Source organism: Aedes albopictus, chromosome 2 (genome assembly GCF_035046485.1).
Source record: "Aedes albopictus strain Foshan chromosome 2, AalbF5, whole genome shotgun sequence".
In the NCBI taxonomy this organism is placed as follows: Eukaryota; Metazoa; Arthropoda; class Insecta; order Diptera; family Culicidae; genus Aedes; species Aedes albopictus.
Genome location: NC_085137.1, coordinates 385,236,204 through 385,263,568, shown reverse-complemented (window position 1 = coordinate 385,263,568; position 27,365 = coordinate 385,236,204). Strand labels below are relative to the sequence as shown.

The 27,365-nt window shown below is 42.1% G+C and overlaps 1 protein-coding gene across 1 annotated transcript; it reads right to left on the bottom strand.

Moving 5' to 3' along the window:
- Nucleotides 1–6,003: 6,003 nt before the first annotated feature.
- LOC109402709 (uncharacterized) lies at nt 6,004–7,591 on the bottom strand. Its single transcript, XM_019675408.3, has 3 exons — nt 7,273–7,591; nt 6,996–7,199; nt 6,004–6,079 (listed from the first exon to the last, which is right to left on the bottom strand). Exons 1-2 carry the CDS (start codon nt 7,543–7,545, stop codon nt 7,020–7,022), a joined length of 453 nt encoding a protein of 150 aa, XP_019530953.3. The 5' UTR covers nt 7,546–7,591; the 3' UTR covers nt 6,004–6,079; nt 6,996–7,019.
- Between the last annotated feature and the right edge of the window lie 19,774 nt (nt 7,592–27,365).

Genomic DNA, 27,365 nt, shown 5'->3' with positions numbered 1-27,365 from the left:
GCTGACGAAGACGAAAACCAAGGTCCGGTAGACGAAAGATGCAGAAGACGCGTTCCTGAAAGTTAAATCAGCCTTGGTAGCAGCACCAATCCTAGCGATGCCAGATCACACGAAACCGTTTGCCATTGCATGTGATGCGAGCAATGTAGCGATTGGTGCGGTACTGACGCAGGAGACAGACGGGGAAGAACATCCTATTGCCTACTTCTCCCAGAAACTGTCCTCGTCAGAGCGAAAGTATTCTGTGACAGAACGTGAATGTTTGGCCGTCATCCGGGCGATAGAGAAGTTCATAGGGTACGTAGAGGGCACGAAGTTCACGGTACACTGCGATCACTCTGCCTTAAGCTATCTGAGATCAATGAATACAACACTCATGAGTCGCTGGATACTCAGATTGAACTCCTTCGACTTCGACATCAAATACCGGAAGAGAGAAATCAACACGGTACCGGATGCTTTGTCCAGAATTTTCAGCACGATGGTCTTCGCTGCAGATGCTTCCGTCGATCAGTGGTACCAGAAGTTAACGGAACGAGTGCAGCAAAACGGGGCTATGTTTCCGGACTTCCGTCTGGTGAACCAATAGCTTTACAAGAACTGCAGCTGTAGGAATGAAGAAGGCGCGCTAACACACCGATGGAGGATCAATCCGATGGTGAACAATGCCGAGAGAGTGAACAGAGTCCTTATCACCTGCATACGAGCACTGTTGGATGAAGATCACCGAGGCTGAGATGAAAACCTGCAAGCGGTCGTAGCAGCTATCAACAGAGCGAAGCATGAAGCGACCGGTGTCAGCCCGCACTATGCGAACTTCGGCAGGGAGCTGATACTGCACACTGATCTGTACACTCAGCAGGAGCTGAACACGCCCGACGATCCTAAAGTGGCGCAGGACGTACGACTATCGGCGATTCGTCGTATCCACCAGTTCATCATTCAGCGCATTAAGAACAACCACGAGAAGACTAAGCAGCGACTCCAAATTCGCTTCGGCAACGGTGGTGAAGATCCTGGGAAGCAATCTCTACATGCTGGAAGACGTGAAGGATGGCAAGCGAGGACAGTACCAGTACCATGCCAAGGACATAAAGCCAGACTAACGAAGTTATTCCACAAGCTATGTAAGCAGCAACAGCTGTCAACTACGAATTATCTTCGGAAAATCACCAAAATACGCGAAGCGGTCAAGATTCCATGGTGCAGAGCGATAAACCAGACAACACCCAAAGGTAGCAGAAGGAACGCAGTGAAGACGAAACACAACGCGCTCCGGAAACACGGAGGACCCTGATGGTGCTGCGCCGCACAAGAATCGTCTCTGCAGTGGAGTCTAGTTCATCGTTCAGCGGCACTCATTAGACAACGGAGCCTAGGCAAGCACGAATTAGATCCCAGTCGAGCACCCAAACCAGGTCGAGCGTCCACAGGCACTACCTCTCCACCTTGACCCTTATACAGCTATGTACGCAAATTCGTTTGTCGACTACGAACTTCGCAAGAAGTAAGAACACGCTTTGAGGTCAAGACAACGGTTCATCAGCAGCGAGAATCAGCGGTACACCAACATTTCTATCGCGCCAAGAAGTGTACCGCGCGCCGTTCGCGATCGTGAGAAATCGCACCCTGCGTCTTTGGAAACGGGGAGCAGGGACCTCTGCAGTACACCAGCTGGCTTCCGCATGGGAGGAGTGGAGATCCGGAGATCGACGACCAACAATCGGTTCGACGCGGCTCAAAGCTTACGGCCACTATCGGGCGCAGCGGAATCGCACCTGGGAGTACTGGGAGAGGAGGAGTACGTAGCAGCGCCTACGGCGAGCGAGGCACATTGGGACCCCGAAAACTATCCAGTGAGTAGGGAGGCTCCAAATACCGGAAATTGAGACAACGCAATAAGACCACAACCTACGGCAGGTTCGGGAGATTGGGACCCTGAAAGCAACTCAGCGAGTAGGGAGGCTCCAAATGCCATGAGCAGCGACTGCATGAAGCCTACGGAGGGCTCGGGGGATTGGAACCCTGAAAGTTGGAGGATGGCCCCAAATACCAACAGAAGTGTCGGTACAGCGAAGGTAGAAGGACACAGCCGGCGAGGGAGATTGTTACTCCGAAAGCTAGTAAGGTGACGCCAAATGCCATTTACGACGGACAAGCTATGCAGACAGCGAGCAGGGAGCTGTTAACAACGAGCCTACGCGCCACCGAAACACGTCTTACGGCAGTAGCTAGAGCAGCCAGATCATCAAGCGAAACCTCGCCGATCCTTTCAGCACAGAGGATCAACATATCAGAATCATCTGTCGCACACGGTCTAAACCGCCAGACAGTGAGGGACCCTCGGCAGTCGACCATGGAGTTGAAGGACCAGTAGCTTCGCCGTCGATCATCCGATCGGGCACAGAACTGCAGTGGCAAATCCCACCGAATGACATTGACAAACTTCGAAGCACAGGTCTTGAATTAAGTGGTAGTCGGTTGCATGAGGGTTACTACGAAAAACTTCCATAAAAGCAACGCGACCGGGAAACGAATGGATGACAAAACGTCGAATGCCAAAACGTCGAATGCCAGAACGTCGAATGCCAAAACGTCGAAAGGACAAAACGTCGAAGGGACAAAACGTCGAAAGGACAAAACGTCGAAAAGTGTGTATGTGTTCACAGTTCAGCGTGGATTTTTTTGGAAATTTTGTGTGAATTCAAATCGATCCTGTTGGTAGCCTGAGAGGGGTGGTGATACGGTAGATCCACCAAGATGGCAGGATGACGAACTGATTGATGGGGACACACGAACATTGTCTCGTTATCTGGGGTCACTGCCCGAACGCTGAAGTTCAGTGACTCATTATGCGCTCTACAATGCTTCAGTTAAAACCACTAGCTGAGTAAAGATTATTGCGAGGATACTTAGCATTGTTGTACTAGTACCATATTCTGTGAATACCGGATGAATTACGGAGAAGGACAGCTAGTCAAAACCCCGCTATTTCAAGTAGAACTCCGGTTCTGATTGAGGAAGACATTCCCTCCCACCTCTTACGTTGGGATGGAAAGTACCGGCAAGTCGTGCTGTAAACCAAACCAGACGTCCTTGAAGGAACAATGCACCCGATGATCGCCATCGCCACCCTAAGGTGCCAGAGATCCGGCAGACGATAGCTAGAGGCTTAAGCTACCCTGAAGGATGCTGTGACGTAATGTTGAAAATTTGTGGAAGGAAACTTGTTACAAGTGTGCCACTCGCAGTGTTGCATTTGAACGCGATCAATTTGCGTTGAAGTTCAAAAGCGTCACGCTGCGATCAAACATATTTGAACATTGTTCAGTTCAAAATTTGATCAAGAACTGCACCCGCAAAAACATGGCACCCTGGTACCTGGTATACTTAAATGGTCATTTGTTTGCCATTTTTTCACAAATATCTTGGGTTGATTCGATTCAGAAAGTCACCCTCTATTGAGAGGGGGAACTAGTTTGGTCACCGTGGATTACCGGAAAATCCGGATTTCGGTGCAGAATCTTAATGCCCGATGCCAAAATGTCCCATTTCATTATGGCGCATATATTCGCGCAACAACGCATGCATGCAGATGCGTCACCAAGTCCTAGGGCAGCACCTTGGTCAGGACACACATAAGATTTGATGACACATCCAAGCTTGGTTCCTTTTTGGCTCGCGTTTAGTTCAAATGCAACACTGGGTGCCAGTAGAAGGGGCCTCAAAGAAGTAAAAGAAGAAAAGCCGGGAAAGTTCGGGAATAAATAATTTTACACTTAACGTGACGTGATGTGTGTTTTTTATATACGACAGTGCGAATATTCCCAACCCACGAAGAACTGGTCAAGGAACATGCCGAACCTGAGGTGTTGTTTCAGGGAGCCTCAGGAAGGCTTCTCTCTGAACTAGTTGGCAGATACAAGTGAAAGAATGAGTATCCTTTAAAAGAATAAAGAACTCACTATTTGCTTAGATTACTCGTTTTCGACGTTTTCGACGTTTTGTCCTTTCGACGTTTTGTCCCTTTCGACGTTTTGGCATTCGACCTTTTGGCATTCGACGTTTTGGCATTCGACGTTTTGTCTTTCGACGTTTTGTCCCTAAGCCCCGGGAAACGCCTCTGGAAATCCCCTGAAATGCTCTGCAATCCCTTCAAACGCTCCTGAAATGCCTCTAAAATCCCTCTGAAACATCCTGAAACTCCTTGAAACTCCCATAAACCCCCTAAAACGCCCCTGAAACCACACCGGAACGCCCCTGAAATGTCCCTAAAAGCCCCCCTGAAACACCTGGAACCTCCTGAAACCTTCAGAAATCTCCTAGAACGCCTCTGAGACCTCCTTGAAACACCCCTCAAAGCTCCCTGATATATCCAGGAAACCTCATGAAACCCCCAGAAACACCTCTGAAACCTGAAACGTCATGTTACCCCTTGAAATGCCCCTAAAAACCCCCCCTGAAGTATACTTTGAAAACCCTTGAAACGCCCCTGAAACGCCTCTCAAAGCCCCCCTGAAGAATCCTTAAATCAAGTCCCCCTTAAACACCCTGGACCCCCCTAAACCCACAGAAACCTTCCTGAAACGACCTCCAACTTTCCTAATAGACCCCCCCCCCCCCTCTCTGAAGCATGCTGAAACACCCTAATGACCCTGAAAAGGCATCTGAAACCTCCCTGAAATACTCTGTAACCTATTAAAACGCCCCTGAAACGTTCCTGAAAGCCCCCTGAAACAACTCGAACCCTCTGCAACCCCCTAAAACGCCTCTGGTATCTCCCTGAAACGCCCTGTAACCCATTGAAATGCCTCTGAAACGCCCTTAAAATCTCCCTGAAACATCCTAAAACCCCCTTGGAACGCCTCTGAAGCATCCCTGAAACGCCCTGCTGCCCCATGAAACGCAATGAAGCCAAAAACCTTCACAGCAAGAGCCAAAAAAGAATCGCAGCAAAGATTCCTGCATAAATCCTAGTGGGACTTTCTGAACCAATCCTAGCAGAAATTTCTACAGGTAGGGAAGTGGAACCATCTCGACAGGGGTCCTATTTTGGGCACTTTTCTGCTATAACTCCGCCAATTCTGAACCAATTGACACAATTTTTGGAACGCGATGAGATTCGCATAGTATCTAACAGTGTAAAAAATTCAAGTCTGTTGGTTTGGAGTTGACAGAGTTATAGCGAAGAGTGCCCAAAATACTGGCCGCTGCCCAAGTGGTTTGCTACCCTATTACTAGAGAAATTTCTATAGGAATGTTTGAAGAAATCTATGGAGCAATCCAAGCAGAAATTTCTAGAAGAATTCTTTCAGGCATTCCTGGAGGAATTCCAATAATTTTCACTTTGAATTCCTCCAGAAATGTCCGCTGGGATTCCTTCAAAAATTCATCCAGAAAAATCTCTAAGAATTCCTCCAGGATTTTCTTCTGGATTTCCTCTAGAGAGTCCTCTTAAAGTTAATTAATTTGATAAAAGTCCTGTGGTTCGTCCAGAGATTTCATCAAAAAAATGAATTTCTCCAGAAAATTGCCTTAATATCTCCAAGGCTTTCTCCAGAAATTGTTCTATAGAAGAATTCCTGCCTCCCGAAGTTCCTCTTGTAATTTACACAGGAATTTTTCAAGAGATTCCTTCAGAAAATCCTCTCAACATTCTATCAAGATTACCTGCTGGAACTCTCCCAAAATTTCTCCAGATATTTTCTTCAGGAGTTCCTCTTCAGATTCCTCTGAAAATGGGATAGGGTAGGCGCAATTTGTTCCCAGTTACCATTCAACTTAACCCACTGATTCAGTCGAGGTCTTGGAATTAGTCAATGGCCGGCCATACTCCATGCAAAAGCAAGAACGAAGTTTATAACCTGTAAGCAAGCGTTAGACTGGCGCTCAGCATGCCATCACGGTTGGGGCAAATCCAGAGGCGCCCAGGTTTAGACGATGGCGAGCAACCATCAAGGATGACGATCTTTCACGTCGGCCCAAATGTAGTAGAAGAAGTACTAGAAGCGCCGAATATAATTGTATTGTATTTGTTCAAATATAAATTATATTGTGATACTATTTTTCTTCATTACTAACATTACTAAGGACTGTTCATTAAAGAAAGTGGACATCTGTTTACCAATAGTTATAACTAAACAAAAAAATGTGAATTTTTGCTCAGTGTGTAAAAACATTGTTCACGATGGCAACACACTCAAAAAAAAAACGGAAAAAAGTGAGAAATTTCGAGCGATGGGTTAGATTAGCTTAGTGACTAGCTTTTAATTCTGCACAAATGGTGTTCCAAAAAGTTGTCGTTTCGAGAATTGGCATACTAGTACACCTCCGGGACCGCAATTTTTCAACGCTGAGCAGGGGACAGATGTTCCGGATGATGTAGGGTACTTCAGAACCGAAAAAAATTGGGAAAAAGTGTTTGTGTGGCAAGCTAATGTTTCATGCGGCTGAAAGAGTTCATCGTATTTCACAACAGGAACAATCAACGGTGAAAATAACAGAAAGGAATGCATAAAAAAACTACTTCTACCCATCTACCGAAAACATACGGATCCTCCATTGTTTTGGCCAGATCTGGCATCCGCTAATTACGCTTATTGTACTCTAGAGATGCTCAAGACGGAAAAAGTCGATTTTGTCGAAAAATGGCAAAAACCACCAAACTTCTCTGAACTGCGTCCTGTGGAAAGATACTGGACAATAATTACGTGGCATCTCAAGAAAGATGACAGAGAAGCAAGCTCTGTTGATTGCTTCAAGAAAATTTGGTCTGCGGCACAACGAAATGTTACAGAGAAAGTTGTGCAGAATCTAATGGGAGATATCAAGAGGAAAGTCCGAGCGTTCTTCAGAAATGCGAAATAAATGTTCAAACTCACGTGAATTCGGTCACATGGATGTTGATTGTCATTTATAAAAAATAAACTTATGAATTTGTTCAAAAATAAATATTTTCTATTGAAAAACAGGTGTCTACTTTCTTCAATGTCCAGTCAGTGCAACAATTTGTTTTGTTGTTAACAAATGACACTCTTTGGGCATTTACACCACCAAGAAGGCACCATCTGTGGCTTCTGTCGTAGATATAGAGGTGGTAAAGCACACAGCCTCAGTGGTTTTTCGAAAGGACGTTGGTTCAACTCATGTGGTAACTGTGGGTCCTGTTCCAGTTCATCCTCTTGTTCGGTATCGGTATCCTGCGAATGTTATTTATTTTGTATTGAACAACTGCGTTTTATACCTGCTTGGAATATGGAACAAAATACTAACCAAAAAGTCATCCACTAGCACGTCCTGAACATCACTGCCTGCATCTTCTAACAATTCTTCATAGGGGCTGAATTGGAAGACGTCGTCGATCAAGAATAAGTCCGATTCCTGGTCTTCGTCGCCATCAACATCTTCGAATAGAACCGTATCACCTTCCGGTTGTTCTTCAACCTCCGAATCCAAAATCACATTTTCATCAGCTATTGAATCAATGGGATTGCCAAATGCTAGGGCACCGAATGCAACAATACAGTACACTAGAAAGATCTTCATCGTGCACGTAAGGTTTGATAAGTTTTTGTCAACTGGAGGAAATCAACAGGTGAGTACATTTTATAGACATTTGATAAGCGCAAAGTAAGTGCGCAAACTAACATAAGGGATGAGGTAATTCATTACACATTGCACTTCCTGTGAAAGATAGTTTTGTACGAGTACGGGATGCGATGATAAGAAAGTGTACAGACGTCTCAGAGCACTCAATTTGATTAGCTTTGCAGCAGACCTTTTTATTAAATAGTATTTTAGATAGTTAATTATTATTAGTGCTACGTCTGTTTTAGTATGTATGGACTCACCATTTTTTTTAACATTTCAATGATACACTTACTCAAAAGTTAATATGATTGAAAGTTTTAAACTGTAACTTGGGTTCTAATCAATACATTTAAAAGACGGGTAAAATATACAAAACTTATTGAGAGTAGAAGACACAAATTTAAAAAAAAAAAATAGGAATTTGAACTATGAAAAATATCTACCAGGTTAACTACTGCTCGTGTGAATCGATTGATAACCTTCAAAGTTATAATGAAACTGCGGCAGACGTTCACTTTTTCCATTGTCGCTATTTAATCCAATTGAATACTTAATCCACTCCGCGACTCCGGCATGAAAATAGAATATCTGTTTCCCAAAGCGTAAAATATGACTCCGGGTCTTGGCCCCATGTCATATCACATTTGGGATTTTCCTCTTTGTCACCGGCGGCAACCCTGCACCGCAAAAGCAGATGAATCCGTGAAAATCACACAACCTACGAAACCGCACCTTCAACAGCCACCGCAGCGCAGTTTGATAGCGTTGGCCGACGGCGATGTTCTCTTTCCTGAGTGTGGCGAAGTGCTAATGACGGTAGGTACGGCAGCCGACGGGCCTCGTTTAGCTCTATCTTCTGATAGTGTAAACAGGGGTACACTGCAAGGATTAAAATTCATGTAAATAATAACATCAAATTCGAGATAAAACTGAATCAACAATAATTCTCCATAATACTCGATTTGTGGCTGCCGCTCTCCATCCTCGGTCGCGCCCAATGCTCGCCAAGTCACGCTCCATCTGGTCCGCCCATCGTGCTCTCTGCGCTCCACGCCTTCTTGTGCCAACCGGATCAGTTGCAAACACCAGCTTTGCAGGGTTGTTGTCCGGCATTCTTGCAACATGCCCTGCCCACCGTATCCTTCCGGCTTTGGCCACTTTCTGGATGCTGGGTTCGCCGTAAAGTGCAGCGAACTCGTGGTTCATCCTTCTCCGCCACACACCGTTCTCCTGCACACCGCCGAAGATCGTCCTTAGCACGCGTCGCTCGAAAACTCCGAGTGATTGTAGGTCCTCCTCAAGCATGGTCCATGTCTCGTGCCCGTAGAGGACCACCGGTCTTATTAGCGTTTTGTACATGGTGCATTTGGTGCGTGGGTGAATCTTTTTCGACCGCAGTTTCTTCTGGAGCTCGTAGTAGGCCCGACTTCCGCTGATGATGCGCCTCCGAATTTCACGGCTCACGTTGTTTTCAGCCGTCAGTCCGACCTTTGCTGCTTCGCGTTTCAGGCGGGTGTACAGCTCTGCCACCGTTCTAAATGTTCTGGCGATAATGTCCATGTCGTCCGCAAAGCACACAAATTGACCGGATTGTGTGAAAATCGTTCCCCAGCTGTTGAGCCCGGCTCGTCGCATCACACCTTCCAGAGCGATGTTAAAGAGTAGGCATGAGAGTCCATTACCTTGTCGCAGTCCCCGGCAAGATTCGAATGAACTGGATAGTTCACCGAAACCCTTACGCAGTTTTGCACACCGTCCATCGTTGCTTTAATCAGTCTAGGCAGCTTCCCAGGAAAGTCGTTTTCGTCCATGATTCTCCATAGCTCTGCGCGGTCGATACTGTCGTATTCCGCTTTGAAGTCGATGAACAGGTGATGCGTTGGGACCTGTTATCCACGGCATTTCTGGAGGATTTGCCGTACGGTGAAGATCTGGTCCGTTGTCGACCGGCCGTCGATGAGGCCGGCTAAATAACTTCCCACAAACTCATTCGTTTTAGGTGACAGACGACGGAAGATGATCTGGGATAGCACTTTGCAGGCAGCATTCAAAATAGTGATCGTCTTGAAGTTCTCACATTCCAAATGGTCGCCTTTCTTGTGAGTGGGGCTGATTACCCCTTCCTTCCACTCCTCCAGTAGCTGTTCAGTTTCCCAGATCCTGACTATCAGCCGATACAGGCAGGTGGACAACTTTTCTGGGCCCATCTTGATGAGTTCAGCTGCGATATCATCCTTACCAGCTGCCTTGTTGGTTTTGAGCTAATGAATGGCATCCTTAACTTCCCTCAGCGTGGGAGAGGATTCATTTCCGTCCTCCGCTGCATTGGCGTCGTCATTTCCTCCGTTGCCGTGGTCTCCCGTTCCTACGTTATCCACGCCAATCAGGTGCTGATCAAAGTTTTGCTTCCACCTTTCGATCACCTCACGTCCGTCCGTCAAGAGGCCTCCGTCCGTATCCCTGCATATTTCGGCTCGCGGCACGAAGCCGTTGCGGGATGTTGAGTTTCTGATAGAACTTCCACGGCGGTTCTCAAAGCTTCTTGAAAGCTCTTGTTTAGACAAGGATTCATCCTGAAGTTCTTTCGGGATGCCTCATGGAGGTTTTTCAAAGATTCTGGCAGGAATTCTTTTATCTAGGGGTTCCTCTGGGAGGTCCTTTAGGTATTACTATAGAAGTTCCTCCAGCGATTAATGCAAGAGTTCATTCGAGGAAATATAGCAGTTCTTTCTGAGATTTCTACAGAAGTCCCTTAAGGGATCTCTCCTGGAGTTCCGTTGGGGATCTTCCCAAAAGCTCCAGAAGGATTCAGGAATGCTTCCAAGTTTTTTATCAAGAATTCCTTCAGAAGCTCCCTCAGCTCCAACAAGTATCCTAAGGTGTTCCTCCAGAAGTTCCTTCAGAGATTTTTTCAGGAGCATTCAGGGACGCTTTCAGAAGATCCATCAGGAATTTCTGCAGAAGTTCCTTAAGTCCAGGAGTTCCTTCAGAGACTCTTCCAGGAGTCTTCGGGATTCATGTAGATGTTTCTTCAAGAATTCCTCCTGGAATTCCATCAGAGGCTCCTCCAGATATTCCTTTAGAGATTTTACCAGGATTTTCTTCAGAGATTCTTACAAGCGAATCCAAGAATACCTCACCGAGAAGTCAGGGTTTCCCCAGAAGTTTCTTCGGGAACTCCTGCAGAAGTTCATTCAGAGATTAGTCCAAGAGTTCCTTTCAAGATTCTTCCAGGAGATTCAGCAAAGGTTCCTCCAGAAGTTCTTTTGCGTCTTTTAGGATCGCTCCTGGAGTTTTTTCGGAGATTTTTTCTGTAGAATTCTGGAATGCCCTTAGGAGCTACAGCAGAGATTTCTACAGAAGTTTATTCAGGAATTCCTATAGGGGTCCACTGATATATGTTGCCCTTTACTGGCATTTACCAGATTTTGCTGGTATGTCATAAACATACAGAAAAACTCGTAGTTAGAAGACACAGAATGTTGCTAATTGACTAATTGAGGGATGAAGTTTTGAAAAAAAAAATCGCGTTCTGGTGGGATTCGAACCCTCGACCCCGTATTCGCTAGACCGGTGCTTTAACCAACTAAGCCACAGAACAGGTGATAATTCTGCGAAATAGAAAGCCAAACTGAACCCGAGCCCTCACCATGAACATTCACTTTTTCATGAACCATCTCTCTTTGGGCTTAGATGTCAATCCACAACACAGCCTCGTTTGTGCCCAACAACTACAAGTGAGAGCGTATTATTTTTATTTGAAGCCGAGACTTACTCTCGCACTCCGCATACCTAGCCACCAAGCAGTCTGTTTGCTGGTGTCTAATTCAGTATGCGTCGAGAGCTGGTAAATGCCAGTAAAGGGCAACATATATCAGTGTACCCTACCTTGCGTCATCGGCGCAGTTGGTCGTGGAGCGTGCGACCGTGCCGAGCTCAATGTTATGTCTATAATATAGCGTATCAAAATCTCATTCGATAACATTTAGAACGTTTTGCTTGAAAAAAATTCTATAAAGAATTAGAAGCATTTGAAAATGCAGCTCCTATCCTTTCCCATATTAAAAAAATTGTTTTCACGCAAGCGCAATTCTCTCAGAGAGCCTCCGTCAAGGCGAATTAGCAACATTCTTTTAACTACGAGTTTTTCTGTATGTCTATAGGGGTCCTCTCAGGGATTCTTCCTGGAGTTCCTTCAAGACTTTCTTCAGGACTGTGATCAGGAATATCTTCATCATTTCTTCATGGAGTTCCAAAATGAATTCCTCCAGGATTTGTTCAGGGAATCATCCACGTACTTCTTCTGGAATTCCTCCAGGAATTCTTTTGGGGATTGCTCCTGAAAATTCTTTAGGGAGTTCTCCTGGAAATCCTTCGGAGCTTCAACCTAGGAAATCTTAGTAACCGTTACTCGCGAGTGAACGCGTTTTTGTAACAGCAGAATTTTTCTCTGCTTATTTTCGTGAAAATCCGGAAAAATTGAAAATCATTTATAGTTATTAAATAGCTTAACTTGAATCAGAAACGATTCCGTTTTTGTTATGTGAGCTGCCAATTATGTGGAAACAAGTAGTGCCGAAAAAGCAAATATGTTGTGTTAATGGTCATGGATCAATCTGGGAAGAAAGGAGGCTGAGTTTGATCTGAAATAGTTCCTATCTCAATTCGCGTGCGTGAAAATTTAACAATGTTATAGTAATTTTGTGTTTTAAAAATAAAATTGTGGTTTAAATAGTAAAATTGTGCGTCACCGGGTGCAATAGTAAGACTCAGTCGTAAAAAAAAGTTGATAGAAAATCGCTGGCGAAGCAGTGTTTTTTGGTGGTTCAAAAACGTCACGAGCTGGGGGTCGCGAGTGGTTCGACAGTTTAGGTTTCGACCGACGTGACGCCAGATGAGTCTGTCCCGTCGCGATGATGCTGTACCTGTGCTGTACTAGTTAGTACCTAGTGCAGTGCTGACGCATAGTGGTCCAAATTTGAAAATACCTGGCAAAAATTGCCAAATCATAGTAGTCTGCTAGTTTTAGCCAAAATGAATGTATTGGAACATGATTTAACACTCAATTTCATTTTAATGGCATTTTCATTTTTTGTCGATTTCTTCGAACAAAATACGAACAAAATGAATGTTTTTCATACATTTTGACTATACACATATCATCATGGCGGTATTCTTTTGGCAGCTCTTGGCAGTTACATTTTTCCTTAACCAATTCTGCATACATAAACGAGCATTTGAACAGAACATCCCCGCGGGGAGTAGAGGGGAGCGATTTGTAAGACATTTTCAAGTCGAAATGTAAGAATTTCTCGTACTAATGACATATATGTAATGTCAATTTTGAAGCTAAAACTGTTATTTTGATCTCTTGCTCCATTGCAGATGTCTGATATACACAAGAACTTACAAATAAACTTTTAAAAGCAATTGTGTTATTTATATTAACAGACTTTTGTAGTGGATGAACTTGTTTGTGTTGCTTATCAAAAATCCAGAACTTTTTCCATCAGCAGTTATTCTGTGCTGTAACAAGATACAAAATCAATATTTTTTTTTTTTAAAGCCAGCTGGTGCTCTTGGTATTATGGATGAATGCTTGATATACTAGATTCAATTTAAGACTTGTTCAAAATTTGAGTTTCTGCCAGCTTTTCTCAAAATTGGACCTCTGTGTGACGGTTCAAAATATGATGTGCTTGAGAGAAATGAACGCCTGATGTTCCGTAGATGACCGCTCTCATGTCCCAGGCAACAAAGGTCGAATTTGCCAAATGAAAATAGCGGTTTTGACAGCACCGCTCTATTTACTTCACGTACGCATCGTGACTGCACGCTGCTGATAGGCGCTCGTCACCATGAAGATGGCCATATAAACGAAGCCGAATGAGAAAATCAGCAGTGTAACCAAATTTATTCAAATGATACAGAGTATTAAAGTTTCAAGATAATGTTGTTGTGGTGGAAATGCTTCCTTTGAAATAAATCGACACCTACTGATAGCAGCTTCCTCTAAGCAGCTTCAATGCTGTAATAGTATTTATTTTCAATTATTATAACTATTTCATTTTATAAATAAACTTATATTTTAGTGTACGATTTCCTCTATTTACAAAAGAAGCGCCACTGTCACAACTAATAAAACACCTTCTGATCTCCTATTCTGATTTCACACATCAGTGTTGCCAGTTTCACCGAGCTAATCAATTTCTATCACATCCTTTCCTATCCTCGTAACGGAGAAGATGGGCGCGGCCGGCAATGGAAGTTCTCATGTCTTTTTTACTTCAACCTCTGGTTGGATAGCTGTTCCTTCCCAAATAGCATTCCATAAGCAATTAGAATAGGAGAACATATATTAAAGTTTTAACATGACAACTTTCAGTAAGCAATCTACGAATTACTCCGTTACCACGCAACGCAACGCAACGCAAATCCTTCGGAGCTTCAACCTAAAAAAACAACGAAGAATCCCCTTGGAAATCTTTATGGGATTCTTTCTAGAAATTCATCAGTGATTCCACTTGAAAATTCTTCGGAGATTCCTCTTGAATATCCTTCGACGATTCTATTGGGGACTCCACCTGCAAAACCTTCGGGGATTCTTCCTGGAACTTCACGAGGATTCATCCTGGAAGCCTTCTGGGAACTTCCTCTAGAACTTGCTCGGGGATTTCTCTTGGAAATCCCACGGGAACTCGACCTGGAATTCCTTCGGAGAATCCTCCTGGAATTTCTTCGGTGATTCTTCTTGAAATTCTTCAACAATTCCAATCAAGGACTTCTCTAAGAGATATTCTTGAACCACCATAGATTCCTGCAGAAGTTTCTTCAGGGTTTCATACAGCAGTTCCTGTAGGGATTAGTCCAGGTGTTCATTCAGGGATTCCTAAACGGATGCACTCAGAGATTTCCGTGTTAATTCCCACTTGAATTCTTTTGGGGATTCCTGCTAGAATTTATTCGGGGTTTCCTCATGGAATTCCTTCGAGAAGTCTGCCTAGAATTCCTTCGGAGATTTTTCCAGGGGTTCCGACAGGGCATTTTGATTGGAATTCCTTCGGGGATTTCTCCTAGAATTCCTTCGGAGATTCCTCCTGGAGTTCCTCCGAGAATTCCCTCTGGATATTCCTCAATGATTCCTCCGGCTGTATATCCTCCCATGATTCCTTCTTGAAATCCTTAGGGAATTTCTCCTAGAATTCCTTTGTAAGTTCCCTGTGGAATTCCTTTTCCTTTTTACGGTGATTCTCCCTGGAATTCCTTCAAGAATTCTACTTGGAATTCCTCAGGGGACTTTTCCTGGAATTTCTTTACGACATTTCTCCAGAAAATACTTCAGTGATTCTTCATAGAATTCCTTCAAAGATTCCTTTTCAAAATCCTCCAGAGACTCCGACAGGCAATCCTTATGAGATTACTCAGGAAAATCCTTTGGAAATCCCTCCTGGAATATATCCGAAAGTTCGTCCTGGAAATCCTACGGGGATTTCTCCTGGAATTCCTTTAATCCTTCAGAACACGCGCTGTTGTCAAAAGTACAACACTATCAAAAAAACCTCGCTTGCAGTTCCTTCAAAGTTCCTCAAGGAATGCCTTCGGGGGTTTCTCCTAGAATTTCCTCAAAGATTCCTCCAAGAAATCCTTCTGAAGTTCCTTACTCTATATAGTATAAGCGCAACCTTCCAATTTGAAACTTCTAAGAAGGCCAAAAATGGCCAACGGTAGAAATATGTTCAGCGGAATTTGTGGACAAAATGCCAGGACATAACTTCTGGAATAGAAGTTACGAATAGTATTTCGTAAATTTTGTGGTCTACTATTACTGCCACTCCTAGGGCACCCATAACGCCCCTAATTCCCCTACGCGTGCATGTGGCTGCTAAGAGATATATAAATTTCATTGGAATATCAAGGTACAATATAATCACAATAATAGGAAATAGAAAATAAGCCGATTTGCATTGCTTGTTGACAACCGGCTGCTACTATGCTTCTGGCTGCGCCGACCGGCCACCACCGAGTCTTTATCCATTCATTGGAATCCCCTTCGTACACAGCAGTCAGTAGGTATAGGAAGAATCACCCCGTATTGCAATGGGAGGAGCGACAAATTTATATCTCCCATGCCCGGATTTATACGACGATGGACCAGGTCAGACGACTTTGCACAAGTGGAAAGGACCGGAAAAGAGGATCAACGGGACCATCAGGAAACCAGAAGACCTGGAAGGGGTTCGCCGGAATCCTACAATCACAGTTTCGGTCCGGTTCATAATCGCGTCCCGCATACCTACAGCTTTGCCTCGTTGGTTGCTCGGGGCGAGAAACAGACACAAAAAGAAGCTCACTTAATAATAAAAGGGGTCAAAGTGGAATAATAAATATTTCCGTTTTGGCGTGGAAAATGCTTTGGGCGGCGGATGCAGTTTATTTTGGAAGGTTGATTTTTGCCGATCTGTGGCGATTGGTGGCGTAGCTTATGATTGCGCTATAACCCAGTCAACTGTATACCAACTGCTCAAACTGAAAAAAACGAGTATTGTGGCGTAGGACGGTTATGTTATCAAAATTGTGTTTTTTTTTTATTCTTCAACCACTTAACCAAATTTTACAGCTGTTTTGCTCACTAAGGCACTGCGTGAACAATTCCAATTGGCGGCTGCACTTACACTTTTGTACAGCGCCTAAATGTATTCTATTCTAATTCTACTATATCGAAGTGGTTGTTTTTGCGCTGATGTCACCTTTCTACCTTGTCCATGGTAGAATGATGAGCACGAGCACGAGGATATTGTGATGTATGGCTCTTGTTCCTTTTCCAGTCCGATTGGGGGTCCATTATGAGTTGCTGTTAGCCGATATCAAACTTTCATCGTTTTCAATGAAAATACCTTCTTTTACTAGACTTTTTAAGTGTTATTATATTTTCTCGATACTTCAGCAAAAATATTCACTTAACTAATGCATTTTCATTGATTTATAGCGATTTCAAAAACGAGTTGCAAAAAAGCCATCTGCCATGGGGCAAGATGCGACTTCATGAAAGCGTTAAAAAATTACGTCCATCATTTCTCGGGCATTTCTGACTCCCTTTGCTCCTCTGGTCCGCTTTTTTAGTATGCTCAATACATGAAGTGTCACCCCTCTACCCGCTAAACGATAGTCGTCATATTTGAATGGCTAACATGAAAAGCGAAGACATCGATAACCATGCGCCTCCATGTGTGTCTCAATCTGCTTGGAAACACTTGGCTGGTAATAAAATCACCAGAAAACATTAAGGCGCTGTCCATAAACTACGTAGACTTTTTTTGGGCCATCTCAGACCCCCCCCCCCTCCCCCCTCGTAGACTTTTGCTCATACAAAATTTTCGAAATTTGTATGGAGCGTAGACTTTGGCCAGACCCCCCCTTCCCCCCTAAGAGTCCACGTAGTTTATGGACAGGCCCTAATTGCAAGCACGAAAAACCAGAAGTTGTCAGTTTTCATTGGGAAATCGAAAGATTTTCCATGGGTATGGCGGTCTAGCTTCTAGAAGAATGTATGTAAACATATCTTGACACTATTCACCTATAGTAATGGTCAAATCACATCGAGTAATGATTTTATGTAGAACAGCTATGGCAGATTATGCACGAATACGGATTCCTGGATAAACTGATACGATTGATCAAGGCGACGATGGATCGAGTGATGTGCGTAGTTCGAGTATCAGGGACACTCTCGAGTCCCTTCGAATCTCGCAGAGGGTTACGGCAAGGTGATGGTCTTTCGTGCTTGTTGTTCAACATTGCTTTGGAGGGTGTAATACGAAGAGCGGGGATAAACACGAGTGGGACGATTTTCACGAAGTCCGTTCAGCTGCTTGGTTTCGCTGATGATATTGATATTATAGCTCGTAAATTTGAGACGATGGCGGAAACGTACATCCGACTAAAGAGTGAAGCCAGGCGAATCAGATTAGTCATTATTGTGTCGCAGACAAAGTACGTGATGGCAAAGGGCTCCAGGAAGGAATCACCGCGCCCGCCACCCCGAATTCATATCGACGGTGATGAAATCGAAGCGGTTGAAGAATTCGTGTACTTGGGCTCACTGGTGACCGCCGACAACGACACCAGCAAAGAAATTCAGAGGCGTATTGTGGCAGGAAATCGTGCTTACTTTGGACTCCGCAGAACTCTACGATCGAATAAAGTTCGCCGTAACACGAAGTTAACCATCTACAAAACGTTGATTAGACCGGTCGTCCTCTATGGGCACGAAACATGGACCCTACGTGCAGAGGACCAACGCGCCCTTGGAGTTTTCGAACGGAAGGTGTTGCGTACCATCTACGGCGGAGTGCAGATGGAAGACGGGACGTGGAGAAGGCGAATGAACCACGAGCTGCATCAGCTGCTAAGAGAACCAACCATCGTCCATACCGCGAAAATCGGGAGGCTACGGTGGGCGGGTCACGTCATCAGGATGTCGGATAGCAACCCGACAAAATGGTTCTCGAGAGTCATCCGACCGGTACAAGAAGACGTGAATCAGCGAGCTAGGTGGGTCGACCGAGTGGAGGACGATCTGCGAGCCCTACGCAGAGTGCGGAACTGGAGACAAATAGCCATGGACCGAGTGGAATGGAGGCGGCTACTATGTACAGCAGAGGCCACCCCGGCCTTAGCCTGATCGGTAAGGTAAGTAATGATTTTATGAGTTGGGCCATTTTACCCCATCTTGGCATTTTGGGCTTTGTTCCCCTATGCTCAGGTAACAGCCGCTCTCGAGGGGAAGAGAAACTGACGAGAAATTACAAGTGCCGGGGTTAGAATCGAACCCATGACCATTCACTTATGAAGTGGACGTGTAGCCACTACGCTACGAGCCCCGGCAGAAAAAAATGTGATTGAGTGCAAATAAATGTATACGGAACATGTAATTCACTTGAGGCTTTTAGAAATGTGTCTTTTCGGTCAACAAGATTTTAATCACGCAGAAAAAACTGTGTTAAAATCAAAAATATTTGAGGTTAATTCAAATAAATTGTAATTTATTCAGGCCACAAAAATAAAACTCGACGGGGCCCGTAGCGTAGTGGCACACGTTAACTTCATAAGTGGATGGTCATGGGTTCGATCCCAGCCCCGGCACTTGCAATTTTTCGTCAATTGCTCTTCCCCCCGAGAACGGCGACACCTGACCCTCTTCTGAGCATAAGGGGCTGTCCATAAACCACGTGGTCATTTTTTTGGGACTTTTCAACCCCCGCGTGGTCATTAGTTCATACAAAAAATTTTATTTGTCCATACAAAATGGTCTTTGGCCGAACCCCCCCCAATGACCACGTGGTTTATGGACAGCCCCTAAGCTCTAACGAACCCGGAAATTTGGATATCGGCTAACGGCAACTCATAATGGACCCCCAATCGGACAGGAAATGGAGCAAAAGCCACACAGCATCATCGTGCTCATCATTCTACTATGGACAGAGTAGAAAAGTTACAGCAGCACAAAGGCTACCAGTTTGAATTAGAATTAGTGGAATTATTATAGAATACATTTAGGCGCTGTACAAAATGTAAGTGCAGCCACCAATTGGAATCGCTCACGCAGTGCCCTAGTAGACAAAAGAGCTGTAAGTTAGGTTAAGTGGTTGAAAAATTTAAAAAAAAACTGTTTGGAGCAAATCGAACATCACATTTGAAGCAAATGCAATCCATGTTTGAAACAAAAATGCATCTTCTTATGTTAGAAATAAATGTACATATTTTTGTTTTTTTTTGTGGCAGGTCGGCCCTACGGATGTATTTGTTTTCCCAGTCCCGTGTTGTACTTCCAATTGTATCATCATGTATACTTCTATTAGAAAACATACGCTCCCGAAAACAACGGGATTTCGTGGAAACTTTTGGCGAAACTTGCCTTTTTTGCAGGAGGAAATCTGGTTTGATGTTGCAGCTGGAACTTGTGAGTTTTGTTTATGTTCTCGACTGAGGAACGGGGGCCCCTCAATTGGTATTGTCGAAACCAATATGTAATTGAGTTAGTTTTAAAAATTAAAATTTTAACTGATGATAAATCGATATGGGTTATCGGCCCATATAGCCGAGGCGGTAAACGCACGGGTATTCAGCATGACCATGCTGAGGGTGACGGGTTCAATTCCCGGTCGGTCCAGGATCTTTTCGTAAAGGAAATTTCCTTGACTTCCTTGGGCATAGAGTATGCCACACGATATACGCATGCAAAATGGTCATTGGCAGAGAAAGCTCTCAGTTAATAACTGTGGAAGTGCTCATAGAACACTAAGCTGAGAAGCAGGCTTTGTCCCAATGAGGACGTTACGCCAAGAAGAAGAAGAAGAAATCGACTGATTTGGTGGAATTGATTATGTTTGGCTACGCAGTCATTTATTGAACAAACGACGTTCTTTATTTGCCCGACGTTTCGACACGGGGATTGTGTCTTCCTCAGGGGGTAAATATGTGTATCGTTATTTGTCCTATGTTTGGTCTAACTATAACTGTCGAGTTTAGCGGTTTTTGGTACATGACTTTGAAATTTCTAATTTTTCCCGCACAACTTGTACTGCTCAATGCGCCACCAAAAACCGCTAAGGGGGCGTCCATAAATGACGTAGCTTTTTAGGGGGGAGGGGGGTGTTTGTGATTTTGTGACGAAGTGTGACGATAGGGGGGTAGGGGTTTATGATATGCTACGTAGCTTTCTACTAAGCCTATTGAAAAAAGTATTTCGTATTTAATAAAATTTTTACTTGCATTAAGTATCATTATCCAGTAAATCGAAGAAAAATATATTGCATGAATTATTTTTTTTTTTCATTCACATCAATGTAAATAACCAATAATGAAGATTAAAGGCAGCCTCATTTAATAAGACATGCAGCTATCGGACGCAACAACTGTATCTGAGAAAACGGTTTTGAAATCCTGCTTGAAGAATAATGTATTGTGTTTGCAGACAAAAATCAATTTCGCTCAATAAATGCTTTTCACGACCAATAGTTTGTTGCTTGCTATAGAGCACTGCACGCCGCTAAGGTTGCAAAGAAAAATTGTTCTAAGTTTTTGGCATTATGGAATTATTTCAGGTGCTCTTTTCTACAGCACTTCCTCGAAGAATTCCTCCAACAATTTCTTATGGAGCTCCTCTAGAAGCTTTGTAAGGAATTTCTCATGGTGTTCTTTATAGGTTTCCCCAACAGGAGAAGGATGAGATTTCCACAGTAATTCCTACTGGGAATCCCAGAAAAAAAAGACTTCTGAAAACATTCCAAAAGGATCTGGAGGAATCTTAGAAGGAACTTTCAGAAGAATTTCAGAAGGAACTCCCCGAGGAATTTGGAAAAGAAATCATAGAGAAATTTCAAAAGAAACTCCGTGAGAAGTTCCTTGAGCAGTTCTAGATGGAACATTCGGAAAAATCTTGAATAAACTCCTGGAAAAAAGAGTTATTTTTAGATTCTCAGAAGGAACTCCTGGTTCAACTTCTGAAGAAAACACGGAAGAAATTTTTGAATGAATCCCGGAAGGAATCTCTGAAGGAATCCCGAATGTAACTTTTAGGGAATCTCGAAGTTTACAAAATAAAACGAAAGTCGTGAACTTCCGCCAAAGACCACAATTTTTGAAGCATAATTTAGCGCTGATTTCGAAACCGTGCTTCAAAAAATTTAGAGTAGAACAGTTTTTGAGTTTTAGCTAAATATCGAGTTTAACAACTTTTTAAAATATGGAACTTAATAAAATTCAAAAATCTTGCGTTTTGTTCCACCAAATTTAAATCTTCTTTCATAAATTAAAAGCTGAATGTAATACAATTCGATCATCTGAATGCAGGTCTTGTGTCAGGCTGATGAAATTCAAGATATTGGCGAGTTTTGGAGACGATCTCCTTAAATTTTAGCAAATTTTCCAAAAATATATGAAGAATTGTATTTTTTTTGAATAAGAAAACAACAATTAAAAAATTATTTCTCAACGTTTATTTGACATATCATATGTACAGTTACTGTATGAGTTACAGTAAAAAATTCAGCTCAATCGGAGCATTGATTTCAAAGAATGAGATGTGTGAAGTGAGCGACTTTGCTTATAAATAGAACAAAAATCGATTTCTAATCATCAACCTTGTATGGAAAGTCGAAAAAATTTCCGTTCTACTGTAATTTTTTTATTTCGCGTTTTCGAACTCAGGGCATGATTCTACACCAAAAACGATCATCAGCTTACCGAGTTCAAAAATGCTGTAAACTAGTGTTATCTGGACATAACTTCTGGTGAAATATAAGAAAGAAAATCCTGGAGGAATTCCAGAAGGAACAATAGGAGGAATCCGTAAAGAGATTCCTCGCGGAATTCTAAGAGAATAGAAAGATGCCGGAAAAAGTTCCTGGAGGAGTTCCGGTAATAAAAATCCTGGATGAATCCTAGAAGGAAGTCCATGAAAAATTTCAGAACAATCCAGGAAGGAATTCCTGAAGGAATCCGAAAAAGAACTCCTGGAAGAATCCCAAAAGCAATTCCTGGGAGGGCTTTTAAAGACCGGCAGGAAGATCTCGGAATGAATATCTAAGTGAATTACTGAAGAATATCAAGAAGGAATTCCTAAAGGAATCCAGAAAGGAACTTCTATGGGAAACACAGAAAGAAGTTCTTATGGAATCTCAAAAAAAATCCGTTTTAAATCCCTGAAGAGATGTCCGAAGAAAGTGCTGGTGGAAGAAAGGAGAAGAAAACCTTGAAAGAACTCTTGAAGCAAACCATGGATAAACTTTTAGAAAAACATTAGAAAACAAACTGCTTGAGAAATCTCAGAAGGAATGTTTGCGAGGGATCTAAGAAGGAACTCCGGAAGGAATACAATAAGGAGGAATTTTCCAATGTTGCGTTGGATCTTCCTCGCGAGCATTCATTTTTGCATCTTCGCGATCCATTATTCACATGCATTCGTTTTTTCATTTTTGCTTCGCGAAGAACACTCTAGCAAGTCTATGGGAGCAGTGAACGAGGAAGCAAGTTGATCATTTGTGCAGACCACATGCGACTTCCATTCGTTCATGGTGCTCACTCCTTCAATCGTCCTCTTCGTTGCGAGTGCATTTTGACAGTTGCGTTGCGGCTAATCTGGTTGGGAAAGACCTGGCATCAGGCATTAAAATTCTACGCCGAAAACCGGATTTTCCGCAATCCTCGGTGCCCGCTCCGGCTCTCCCTCTCAGTAGAAGGTGATTTTTTGAATCGAATTAGCCCAAGATTGGCTAGAACCGGCGATAAAATGGCAAAAATATGACCATTTTTATTTACCATGGTACCAGGGTACCATGTTAGCTAGAATGCCGTGCAGCGGGTGCCGTTCACGAAGCTGCTCGTGCGAATGGTTTTCTGATCTTCGCGAAGAGCACGCATGATGCATCGAAGCAATCATGTCTTCGGGCGATGAAGTTTTTTTTCCGGTCGTAACGAGCGACGACGACGCTACGTTGATGACGAACAAAGCTCAAGCATTGGCAAACCTGTTCACTCGCAGTTCACATGTACATGGCGAAGCAATATTCATCGCCCTTCGCATGTTTCATGAGTGTTCAGCAACATTGGAATTTTCAAATATGGAATCCCAAAAGAAATTCTTGGAGAAATCCCAAAAGGAAATCCTGGAGCAATTAAAAAGGGAGAAATTCTCAAAACGGGATTCCCAAAAAAAAACATCTTTCAAAATGAACTGCTGTAAAAGTTTTAGAAGAAATGTCGTGGTGAATTTTATTCAAATGAACCAATTTGATATTTTGAAGAGATTTATTAGTGAGCAAACTAATATCTTCGGAAGAGCTCAGGCTAATATGGTATTTAACTATATTGGGAGCATCAATTTCCTGTTCTTCGGCATCAAGCAGAACGATGGGTGGTTTATTGAGACATTAGCTTTGGTGATAATCTCCACTGGTTGCACCTATGGTCTGGATGTCGGCGAACTGATCCTGGCAGTCGGCAATGCACAATGGGTCCAGAGCCGTATTTACGAAGATAAAAATGTTTGTGCCTAAACCATAAGTTTTAGATACATGGTGTCTTTGGGAAACTTTCTTCTTATTTTTCGACCTTTTTTCTCATTATTGTGAAATTAGGGTGGTCCCTCTAGTTTCGCTGATCCAAACATCTGCTTTTTAATAGTTTTATGTACGTTCACAAAATGTTCTACGAAGTTGTAAATAAACTTATTTTGAGCAAGTTTGCCGAAGAAACCATTATTCTATCTCTTATGGTTCCTAACTTATAATTTTTTAACAGATTCATGTTAGGGTGATCCATGAATTTCAGTTTTCCTGAAATAACTTTTAATTCGTTCGTTTCTCGTAAATACTTTGTTCCGAGCACTTTTAGAACTATCAACGACGCATATTTTTTCCAAAGAGCTCAAAGTTCTAACTCTCATAGTTAAGAAGATATTGGCATTTTTCTTCGAAAAATCACTTTTTTTCAAAATGTCATATCTCAAAAAGGAGCAAATGAATTTTCAATCTCCCGGTTGCATTGGAAAGATCGTACTCTGTTCTATTTATGGTGAAAAAACTGTAGGTACCTTTTTTGTTTAAAGCTTTTTATTGAATTTTGAAAATACGATTTTTTTCATGGAAAAGCAGTTGTAACTTTGAAAATCGATGAGATACAAACTTGGCGTCTTCGACAAAATTGTGAGTTTTTGGCTGCTATAAAAGTGCCCAGAACAAAGTATTGCGAAAAAATCAACACATAAAATTATATTGAGTAAAAACAGATTTTCATATGAAAAATGACACATTTCAAGCGAATTCAACTCGTCTTTGTTAGATAGATCAAAGTAGCTTGGTAAATGGTCATCCATTTCATTGTAGAACCAATGTTTATTCATACTGTCATCACCATTTAGGCACAATGTTGATAAGATATTGTAAATCATGTAACTTTGATAGGCTTTTACGTTAACCTAAACATATACTAGTTATTGACATTTTCACTATTCATACATTGAAGTGATGAAATTGAAATTAAATTGATGGAAATCAGCTCAAAATCACATTTTATGTTGAGTTCATTGATGAATTATGGATTATAAGCAAATTTGAATATTTTCGACATGGTTACTTCGATCTGTCTAACAAAGACTAGTCGAGTTTGCTGAAATTGTTCCGCTTTCCATATGAAAATCTGTTTTTACTCAATATAATTTTATGTATTGATTTTTTCGCAGTACTTTGTTCTGGGCACTTTTATAGCAGCCAAAAACTCACAATTTTGTCGAAGACGCCAAGTTTGTATCTCATCGATTTTCAAAGTTACAACTGCTTTTCCATGAAAAAAATCGTATTTTCAAAATTCAATAAAAAGCTTCAAACAAAAAAGGTACCTACAGTTTTTTCACCATAAATAGAACATAGTACGATCTTTCCAATGCAACCGGTAGATTGAAAATCCATTTGCTCCTTTTTGAGATATGACATTTTGGAAAAAAGTAATTTTTCGAAGAAAAATGCCAATATCTTTTTAACTATGAGAGTTATAACTTTGAGCTCTTTGGAAAAAATATGCGTCATTGATAGTTCTAAAAGTGCTCTGAACAAAGTATTTACGAGAAACGAACGAATTAAAAGTTATTTCAGGAAAACTGAAATTCATGGATCACCCTAACATGAATCGGTTAAAAAATTATAAGTTAGGAACCATAAGAGATAGAATAATGGTTTCTTCGGCAAACTTGCTCAAAATAAGTTTATTTACAACTTTGTAGAACATTTTGTGAACGTACATAAAACTATTAAAAAACAGATGTTTGGATCAGCGAAACTAGAGGGACCACCCTAATTTCACAATAATGAGAAAAAAGGTCGAAAAATAAGAAGAAAGTTTCCCAAAGACACCATGTATCTAAAACTTATGGTTTAGGCACAAACATTTTTGTCTTCGTAAACACGTCTCTGGACCCATTGTGCAATGTTATTTTGCTATTATTGTATTTTTTTTCTTAATATTCTATGAACTTGGAATCAGAGCTATATTTGAGTTTTATTTTGTTTTTTTGGCATTAAATTTTTTTAGGGGAGGGGGGGGGGTGTTCAAGAAGCTACGTCATTTATAGAGGGGGGTATCTGAATATGTGACGAAATGCTACGAGGGGGGAGGGTGGTATTAAAAATCGCTTAAAAAAAGCTACGTCATTTATGGACGACCCCTAAACCCGACAGTTATAGTTAGACCAAACATAGGACAAATAACGACACAAATATTTACCCCCTGAGAAAGACACAATCCCCGTGTCGAAACGTCGGGCAAATAAAGAACGTCGTTTGTTCAATAAATGACTGCGTAGCCAAACATAATCAATTAAAATTTTAGTTTTAAACATTTCATCAGTTTACTACAGAATAAACATGAATATTTTTGTTTCAAACGAACGAAAATTGTCTCCGTGATCTTTCAGGAAGCGTTTATTATAATGCCAGGAGAATCTCTGTTGGTTCTGTCACATTCGCCCGAAAACCATTCGCCCGAATGACAAACGCCCGAAGTAACAAACGCGCGAAAGTCATTCGCCCGAATAGACCATTCGCCCGAAAAGTCCATTCGCCCTGAAATACCATTCACCCGAAAAGACCATTCACCCGAAAGACCATTCGCCCGAAAACCATAATAATCTTGGAAATACTTTTCTGAAATCAATTTAGGCGTCGTAAACGCATATTGCTTTCTTTGAAGACAGTCTGATATAAGACTTATACTATAAAAAACATTTTCAGCAATATAGCTGTGAAAACATTCATTTAAATTGTCCCTTCTTTTGTTAATAGGCTTTTCTTTCTAGTTCTACCTTCAAGGAAATTAAATTCAATTTGATGTCATTTATTACCATGAATTTGACCTTTTTTCAATCATGGGCTGTTCTTTTAATTTGTTATTTTATGGGGAACCTTGACGTTTTAATATTTAGAATTTCTGGATTCAAAACATGGTTTCAAAAAAAACAGCTTATTCAAATAAGAATGCTGCATTCTCGCGATTTTTTTTGGGCGAATGGTCTATTCGGGCGATTGGAATTCGGGCGTTTGTCATTCGGGCGTTTGTGATTCGGGCGAATGGTTTTCGTGCGAATGTGACAGAATCTCTCTGTTACATTGGTCGAATCTCTTCCCAGAATATTTATTGAGAAAATTATGTACCTACGTAAACCTAGACAGATATATAATGAAAAACTTGAAACTTCTGCATCTCTTGCAAGACATTCAATAAAAGCAATTTAATGACTGAACTGAAATGACTAAGTTTCAAATCAGGAATTCCGAAACGTGTCTCTTGAAGCACCACTTGAGCAGTCGCGTGGAAGCGCCAGCCTAAGATCAATCAAAGAACAAACAAATGAGTGCTTGCTCCACTAAGTACCATTGTAAACAAATTACAAGTACCTGAAAGTCCAGGGTTTTGCCAATTAGACCTCAATCAAACGATTCCAAAACAACGCATTATAACTCACCAACAGGTGAGAGGCAAGGAACATAACAATGTCTTTCGGAACCAAATTTTCACCTATTGCTATGTCTGCTACGGGGGAATAATCCGGATTATATTATGTGTGACAACAATCTTATTAATTTAATTTATTCTCGTCGGAGTTGAAAATTTCAGGAAATATCCATCTCGTATCCACACGTGTGGATGTGAGCATGTTGCACTTTTGTCAAATAACCACCTTCAACGGCCGCTCGGCCATCGAGGAAGAGCGAATAAATCGCCCC